The following is a 9659-nucleotide window of genomic DNA, read 5'->3' on the forward strand; positions in this document are numbered from 1 at the left end:
ACCGAGTTTAATTCCTTGATTAACCCCTATATCATCATCCTTGAAGCTGCCATTTTTATTACTATCAGAGGTAGCATTACCATCAAGATATTCGAGGTGTTGAGTTACGTGCCCCAACACCATATCTATGTTCTTCTAGACGCTCAATATCTGTTTCACAATTGGGACGCCGGACTGACAGTGCAGGCAGTTCAGCCACTCCTAAATGTTTGCATTCAATCTACTTTAACATGACTGAATGTTATTTCACATTTGTCCGATGTGTCTCCCAATAAGTTATCCAGATTTCGGACCAATAGCAGTAACGTAGTGGCTAAGTTATCGCATCTAGATGCATCTCCGAATTTAGTATGTTTATCTGATGATGAGTTACAGAAAAATGGATTGATAGTATAATTGTATGAGACCTGCAGCAATAACATCACTCTCTACATAAGTATTTCTTACATTAATGGAAATGATTGACTTCATGACAGATCACTCGGGATATCTGAGATTGGTCGCTCATTAGCCATATTTTATATTTTGCAACAATTGTGATTTCCTTGATTAATTCGACACAATTATTCCATTACCTTTGTATATGGAAGTGATTCATCAGTGACAAAGCTACAATTTTTTTAATGACCAAATGCCAAATGTTGGCTTTCTAATCAAATGCAAAGTATTGTTTATTGCCGGCTTTCTAATGATCAACATTTTCTCTAATCTTTCTGTATTTGGTTATGAGTTTATTACAACTGATGATGTATCTTCTGCCATGCCATTCGATTGAATAGTGTGTTTTATGATTATGAAAACTAGCCGCATGTGCCATTCCTTCCAGCAAAGACAGGAATTATATCAGATAGTTGTGACAATAACAACGAACAGTGAATGATTTTTTTTAATGAACTCTAAATACTACATGTATGTTTGATTTCACTATTAGATGAGGCAAAATTGATTCAACAGGTGCAAAATTGATTTTGACGTGTTTTAATGTTCACAGCTATAACTGATTTTCCCTTAGAATTCATTAAGTTGGAGGTTGAAATCTTGGAGGTTGAATAAGAAGCTTGAAGCCCTAGAGGATCTTTTAGGAACAACCACTTTTGTTTATAATTAACCTTGAAAATGCAGGGTACCAATACCATGAGATCCTTTATGGATAAATGATGAGTAATCACGAGGCCCGAGATCTAGAGTACGTGACTCATCACAATGATATCGTTGTTCCGTCTCTTGTCTCAACTGCATTTCTGCAGGAGTAATTTTCTTGACATTTATACTCATGTACACAAAGACATACATATATAACAAAAAAGAAATTAACAAGCTTGTTGTTTTATGCAAGTGTGTTACATGTAATGTTTTATGAATAACTGCAGCAAGATGGTTTCGTGGTGTAGTTGGTTATCACGTCAGTCTAACACACTGAAGGTCTCCGGTTCGAACCCGGGCGAAGCCATGTTTTGTTTTGTTCTCTGTTTTTACAACTGCTATGTATCGTCGAAAGAAATGATTCATGGATCTTGTTTTGGTCATTTTCTTTTCTTAACAACAAGACACTGTCATTGCATTTCTGCTGAAGCAACGATTGGTTTCAATGTCCGAGTGGGCAACAAGAGTAGACGCGTGAAGAAAGGCTAGAAGTATTCCACATCAAGCATACCAAACATTGGATTGGTCAACCTTTTCTAAGTTATATTTGTTCACAATATTGTTTGTTGTTGGCTTTCTAATAAGCACATAGTTGTGAAACGTGTGTGTTTTATGATTATGAAAACTAGCAGCATGTGCCATTCCAGTAAATGCAGGAATTATATCACATAGTTGTGACAATAAGAAACAGTGAAACACAGCGCTGGCGCACTGCATTACTTGATCAAACTCGACCTTGCTGTCCTATTAGTGCACATTTCGTTCCATCCAGATGCTCCGAGAAACCATAGCAAAAATTTATCAACTGATTTGTGTCAACACTGCCAAATCTGCATAAAATAGTAATCACAACCTGTGTTATGCATACTATTCTCTCAAATAGGCCAAAGATGAGATTTCCCGAACATTCCTCACTCACAGCAATACCAAAATTAAATGCTAATTCGATTCTGTGTGGGATTGACAAACCACACAATCATATGGACAGTCGACTTGCTTCCTGTGTAGCTTTGATCTACTTGGTAAACAATATATCCCAAGATGCCAAATAAAATGTTTATTCAAATCACCTTTAACGCGTCATTGATCTCTATTATGGTATACATTCTTAGTAGTATACATAACTTTCTTGTCAAAGCACTAAATTATCCCATCCTAAAGAGATGAAAAGGGAATCATAAACATTTCATGTTTTTGGATTGATTTTTCAATCAACTAAAAATGAGTTCGAATTGTTTAATAGATTATCATAAGTAAATTTGATTGTTTTCAAACAATATTCAATTACTGCTACACTACCTTGTTCGTTCTAACAAGGAATTCAAAAATATTCTTCATGAATTATATTCTGCACACCAATTAAAATAATCTCTTATTTTTCAAAAAAATTATATCAAAACGCTACTTTTGTTTTTAAATTGTCTCTGTTTGCCAATATTATACCCTTTTGAATGTTGTAATCAGATAGGGTTCTTCTTCCATCTTCAAGCTGTTTTCCAGCAAAAATCAAACGCCGCTGATCCGGTGGGATACCTGGGTCAGAAATTGATGATTATTAATGATTTGATGAATAAATTGAATTAAGAGAATTTGGACCTTCCTTGTCTTGAATTTTGGCTTTGACATTGTCGATGGTGTCGCTACTCTCAACTTTGAGAGTAATCGTCTGACCCGGCCCGAAATGAAAAATTAAAGAAAAAGAAAAATAGTAAAATTGACAGCTGTGGGATTTGAACCCACGCCCTTTCGGACCAGAGCCTAAATCTGGCGCCTTAGACCACTCGGCCAAACTGTCTTTTTGTTGATAAACTTTAGCATCAACATGTAGTAGTACTTGTATACTGTTGATTATTCAAAAATCAAAAGAGAAAAAAGCATTGTTAATCTTAAAGAATAATATCTAGAATGATGGTTGCTGCTTCTAAATTAATTCACTTAAAGAAATGGATCATTTGTTCTTATGTCTTGTTCAAAAAAAAAAAAAAAATTTGTCCGTAGGTCCTTGAATAATTGGTTGGAGTAAGCTAAAGCTTCTTCTAGATATGCATGCATTTTCATTTATTTGATCCTTCTGATTGAATAAAAGTTTATTTAACGTGTACTTTTGACTCCATTTTTGCGGGGATCTTTAGATTTCTAGAAATCTAGAGGTGTTTAACGGCAAAAAGATGGCATAACTGACGGATCGTCAACTCCAAAAATTCAATTATTATTTCCCCGTTTAGTTCGGTCAATGTCGTGAAAATGGTTGTTCTCTGGGTATAACAAAGAGAGTGTTGTTTTGGTGGTTTGTTACATAATCATGCAGGTCAATGTATTGTTGGGTTTGCAATAGTTCTTGTGGCACTGCCTAAGCCTTCAATGAGTTTGCAGAACTCATTGCAATTTAGAAAGGTCTTGAGATGGCTTTGTTGTGAAGGCTGTAGGAATGTGGTTGTTGAATCTAATTCATTCATTTCTACTTAGTTTATTTTGGATGATACTCTTATTTTTCATTCTCATGTTCCTCGTCTACGTTGCATCCACAGTTTGGATCGATTGCTCGGCTACAATGAGTCATCTTGGATCGAAAAATATATTAAAAGGAAAAGAAATACTATCATCATAGCAAATTAATCTAACACATCGCATTTGAAAGTATTCCAAATACAAAGAGAAGAAGCAATACACATATTTGAAAATGTATTTAAAAAACACAGGTTCAAAAAGCACACCATTAGAGCCTATGTTTACTTAAACACAGAAAAAATAAATAGCAAAATAATATTCAAAGTAGAAAATCATAGCATGATTTGGTAATTTGCAGTATTTGTGAATTGAAAATTTTGAAAAGATCATGCACTTGTTAAAGCTAAAGAAGTTCACAATTGCAAATGCTTTGTTTAAATCTACGCCGCCTATTTTTCAGAAAGTTCTTAGCAAAGTTTTTCGAGTAGACTAAAGCATAATTGATTATCTTTAAAAGCAGTCTTGATATGACAATAACTGATTTAAAAAAACCGATTCGTTCTTTTGAATGAACTTCTATATATGGTTAATCAATTTTGAAATCCTATTCTCTGTTTAATCTATTAATTTTCTCAATTAATACTTTTGAAGAGCTTCAACCAAAGAGATGTTGATAAGAAACTTATCATAGAGTTTTTTGAAACCCATAGTAGTCTTCTTCTTTACTTTCTTTGGAAATTCATTTTTTTTCTTCCTCAACTTTGTTTTCCTTTTCAACTTCTTCGTCTTTGTTTGTGTGTCCAAGATCTTTCCTCTTTTATGGCAGCTTCTTGAGTAGAATAGAACATCAAATTTCCACGAGCATCACAGTTTCATCCTCCTTTATTGACAATTTGACCTTTTGATTTTTCTCATTATAGATCCCTCATCTATTAATTTCTCATTCTTTTCTCCTCCATTGACACTCTCTACTCTATTCTCATTTTTTCTCCCTTAATCATTATCAAAGGTAAATAAGGAGGGTTATCACTATCTTGTAGAAATTGATGTTTGGTTTTCCTAAAAATGAAGTCTTTATCGATACGTTCCCATATTGTTTCTCCTCTTTTTTTTCTTCAAATTCACACTCTTTTTCAACTTCTTCCTCAACTACTTCTATCTCGACTACTTCAGACACCTTCATCTTTGTGCTCTTAGAACTCAATGGTGTAGAGACTGTTCTAGTTCTCAACTCAATAGTATTAAAGCTCTAATTGTTGGGGTGATCAAGTATATTACCTAAAATTCCACCTCTAGCCAAGTTACCTATTTGTCTTGCAAGTTTTCCAAGATTTGTTGCAAGGATCTTGATAATTGCTCCACTGTTCCAGTCTACATCTCCTTGAATTTATACTAACTCCATGATGTTTTCCTACAACACTTTCATGAACTAAATGAAAACTTCCTTGATAAGGCATTTCTCCTTGATTGCTTCTCCACTAGAAGTGAGACCGATCATCTCACATCGGATGCTAAGGTTTGGAATAATTCGCCCATATTTGAGAGTAGGCACTTGGATAACAATTATGTGGGTGCACAACCAAAAAATTTCCTAGACATAACATGGAGTATGCAACAAACAAAATACCTTAGTAGAACTGATCGATCTCAAAGCAAAAGAGGGTAATTGTTTTTTTTTTTTTTAGGAAACAACCAAAACAAAAATACGATAGAGAAATAAAATTCTAACTTCAAGCTCCGGTCAGTGCTCTTTAGTCCTTATGCTTTCGTTTCCAAAGAATCGATCTAGCTGCTCTTTCAAATTCAAACGTAGATGTCATGACGACAGGTATCATAATTCTTCAATCTATTTATGTATTCATTCATGTGTTGCATCCATTCATTAATTTGATTTGTCTATTTCTTTTAACCTCTGAATTTCGGTCTGCAGTATCCACTGAGTGCAATTTCCTTGTTTAATCTCTATATCATCATCATTCAAATCAGTATTATTGGTGCCATTTTTATTACTATTAGCGGTAGCATTACCTTCAAGATATTCAAGGTGTTGAGTGAAGTGTCCCAACACCACATCTTTGTTCTTCAATACGCTCACTATCCTTTTCACCCTCAATATCCAAGTCAGACAGCACCTAGTAACCTTCGATCAACTTCTCCCACATATGCTCTTGTCTCACACTGGCAAAGACTGCCAAACTATCGGTCTGATTCACATTTGGGACGTCGGCCTGACAGTGCAAGCAGTTCCCCCACTCCTAACTTACCTGTCACTGGTTTAGGAATGTTATTTCACATTTGTCGGATGTGCCTCCCAATAACGTATCCAGATTTGAGCCCAATAGCAATAACGTAGTGGCTAACTTGTCGCATCTAGCTGCATCTTCGAATTTAGTATGTTTATCAGATGATGAGTTACCAGACAAATGGATTGATAGTATAATTGTATGAGACCATATGGAAAGAAACATAAGGATTTTTAAGCTCCTCCCTACATGAGTATTTCATACGTTGGCTTCATGACTTTATGGTTAGTTCACTCGGGAAATCTCAGATTGGTCGTTCATAAACCTTATTTTATATTTTGCAACAACTGTGATCTCCTTGATTAATTCGGACACAATTATACCATCACTAGTATATGGAAGTATATTGATAAGAAACAAACTCTTCATCGCCTTTGTAATTGATATGGCTGTACTGGTACAACTTCTCATAAGCTCATTTTTTTTTTTTTTGTTAATGTGAATTAATTCTTTTTGTTCACGTGCATGTAATTTTTTTTTTTAACCAAAACAGTAACTAGCAAAGTGCTAGCGTACCAAAATATATTAATAAAAAGATGAAAGAGCTACAAGAAAGGAGGGGGACAATAAACCCAAAACCTCCCTAAAAGTAAAGAAATCTGTATTCACTCATTCCTAGCTTGTTTCTAGCAAGAGGAGTCTTAATACAATCTGGAGCATGTAACCAGACCATGAGATGGTTTATGGTTGAACTAAAGCTAGCTAAAATATCCGCACAAACATTTCCCTCACGGAACACATGTGTGGCCATAAATTCATGGAGGCCGTAATGTTCATGCAATACTCCCATCTGTTTCTGACTTTCCAAGGAATAAGATGTTTATTCCTGATAGCTTGAATGACAAGAGCCGAGTCACATTCCAGCCAAAGATTGTTCCAGTTATGTTGTTTTGCTATTTCTATTGCTCTCATGGCACCTGGTAACTCAGCATAGTACGCATCTCCATTACCAATAAATTCCGCAAAACAAAGAAGAAAGTTTGAGCTAGTGTCTCTGAAAACACCTCCGCAAGATGAGACAAGATTGGTAGAGGAGCCATCATTGTTCTCCAATTTCTAATTACTTCTTCATGAGAAGAGGACTTCTTTCAATTGCTTGTTAGTTTTGAATGAATGCATCTTTTGTTGCTTTTTTCTTTGCCCGGTGTGGAAAGTAAATTAGGTTTTCATGAACGTTTTCCAAATATATAAAAGGAATACATGAAATAATGCATAGTTTCTATGAATATTGGTGTAGACAACATATGTTTAATTAGTATTTTTCTTATGTTGCGGTTTGGTTTGATTTGGTTTGATTGATATAATAAAAGTCGCAAACCGTATAGAACCATGCGGTTGAGTACGAAAACAATCTGAATACATCCGAACTAAATGCGGTTTTGGTTTGGATTGGTTCAGTTTGCGGTTTTTTTATAGAATTGGTTCGATTTTGAAACACCCCTACATGTATGTCAGGATTGGATAGGTTTGAACTCACACATATGCATTAAAAATCAATTTAATTAGCTTTAGTTACATCTTTGAACTACGTCTGTCATTGATTGGTTTGACTCTTACAGTCTTGAACACGATTGTCGTGGAGTGTATCATAGTGATCTAGTATCTTTGCCCTTAGACATCTGCATTTTCTTTTTTAAATAAAGAAGGTTATATGTTGACCAAAAATTAAAATTTAAACCAAGTTGCTTGGGCCACAGTGGCAAGGAGCTCCTTCCAAGGACGTATCTGGGGAATACCAGGTTCGATTCCCAGGGGGACAACGCTTGGCCAATGCGCATAAGCCGAATTAGTCGCCCACCATTGATGGGTCGGAAACCGGTGCGAAAGCAAAAAAAAAATTATTTGGTTATATTATTATTGTAAGTCAAATAAAAGTTTTGGTCAAAAAATAATATACTTTAGTACGTTTGATATGCTAAAAGAAAATATTCAACATAACTTTACAAGATAAAACAACACATGACTAACTTTTATGGTATTGAACAAATTTCCGTCATATAATAAAAACTACTCCCTCCGTCCTAAATTGTATGACGTTTTGGGCATTTCACACATATTAAGAAATGTAATTAATATTATGTGGAAAAGAGATATTATGAGTTGTTTTACAAAATTGTCCTCAATAAATAATATGGGAAAGATAAATGAAGGAATTGAAAGAAGACAAAGTAATAAATAGTTAAGAATATAATAGGAAAATTAACATTAATTTTTCATTGGTATTGTAAAACGACATATAATTTAGGACAAATATTTTTTCTAAAGTGACATACAATTTGGGACGGAGGAAGTATCAATTATGATTCAAACAATTTTGAATTTTAAAGTAATAAATAAAAGCTAGTCATTGTGACACACAAAAAATAAAGTAACAAGGTAAAGTCAAACGAACAACTTATCAAAATTCAAGAAGAAAATACAAATTTAAAATAATAAATATTGAGGTTTGAAGTTTGGTTTGTGAACGGAAATAACAAGCACCACATAAAATTCACACACTCTATTGCAAGATCTCGAGTTAAAACTCGAATGAAAGTACGCAATCTAATAGTTGATTTATATCTTTCGGACAACTCAATTATGGTGTATCGGTTAACCACACATATTTTTTGTTCAAAAAAAAAGTTAACCATTCACATATTTGTGATATTTTTTGACAATTTTTACGGTACATTTGAAAATTTTGTGTACAATAACACCAAGCCTTTCAATTAATAGTCAAATAATTTCTTTTAAAATCTTTTTTGATAACATTAGAATTATAATAATTAATTCTCATTTACCAAAAGTTTCACTGAAATAATAATTTTTTTAATTATATTATTCATAATAGTGAATACAAATTATTTTTTACAATAAAATGTAAAATGTATAGTATAATTCTTATAGACAATAAAATGATGTTTTTTTCTTATGAAATAATATATTTTTTTGAAATATTATGAAATAATATTTTTAAAATATAAAGTCGACAAATAACTTCATATATCAAAAAATTATTCATTGTCCTTGTGAGCTTAGCTCAATTGATAGGGACAGTGCAAAATATATACAAGGTTTAGAGTTCAAACCCAACAAAAAAATCGCTAATTAATTGATTTAGAAAATAAGTTTATTATGAAGCTTCCATCTGTGAGTGTATCATAAAGTTTTTTTTCTTTTTTTAATTACATTTATGAGAAGGTCAACTCAACATGCAGCAAATAAAACAAAAATAATACAGGAAAGTAATACTTTTGTCAAAGTCAAGTCAAGTCAAAGTGCGTCACAATTAAAAAAATAAAATTAAAATAAAATGCTGCGATTCGATTCAGCAAAATTTGACATATAAAAAGCTCGTATTACACAACCTTATTCACTCCAAAGAACACTCTCTCTATTACAGTGTTGAAAGAAAACCAGAAAACCAGTTCTTCCTTACTGTATGTTTTTTTTCTTCTCATTCTCTCTCTTAATTGTTTTTTTTTTTAGTTCTATTCACAATAAAAATGTTTTCTACTGTTACATTATTGTTTCAGTGTTGAAGCAATGGCAGCAGTGGTTTCATCACCAAAGATCGTTGTTCCAGCAGCTTTGACCGGTACTGGAAGATTTGAGACCGCTTCCTTATACGTTGGTGATCTCGAAAGGAACGTCAATGAGGGCCAGCTTTATGATCTGTTCAGTCAGATTGCACCAGTGCTTTCTGCTAGGGTTTGCCGGGATCAGATGACGCAGTCATCTCTTGGATATGGCTATGTTAACTACTCCAACGCTCGTGATGGT

The 9659-nt window shown here is 33.7% G+C and overlaps 1 protein-coding gene and 2 non-coding genes across 3 annotated transcripts; 2 read left to right on the forward strand and 1 right to left on the reverse strand.

Moving 5' to 3' along the window:
- Window positions 1–1376: 1376 nt before the first annotated feature.
- Window positions 1377–1450, forward strand: TRNAV-AAC (transfer RNA valine (anticodon AAC)). The gene has a single exon. It is a non-coding gene; the product is annotated as a tRNA-Val (tRNA).
- Window positions 1451–2858: 1408 nt separating this feature from the next.
- Window positions 2859–2938, reverse strand: TRNAL-UAG (transfer RNA leucine (anticodon UAG)). The gene has a single exon. It is a non-coding gene; the product is annotated as a tRNA-Leu (tRNA).
- Window positions 2939–9266: 6328 nt separating this feature from the next.
- LOC120577873 (polyadenylate-binding protein 1-like 2) lies at window positions 9267–9651 on the forward strand (the record flags this gene model as incomplete). Its single annotated transcript, XM_039829766.1, has 2 exons — window positions 9267–9316; window positions 9413–9651. A coding segment is annotated over exon 2 (229 nt), but the record flags the coding sequence as incomplete, so codon positions are not given.
- Between the last annotated feature and the right edge of the window lie 8 nt (window positions 9652–9659).

This window comes from Medicago truncatula, unplaced genomic scaffold (assembly GCF_003473485.1).
Source record: "Medicago truncatula cultivar Jemalong A17 unplaced genomic scaffold, MtrunA17r5.0-ANR MtrunA17Chr0c09, whole genome shotgun sequence".
Classification (NCBI taxonomy): domain Eukaryota; kingdom Viridiplantae; phylum Streptophyta; class Magnoliopsida; order Fabales; family Fabaceae; genus Medicago; species Medicago truncatula.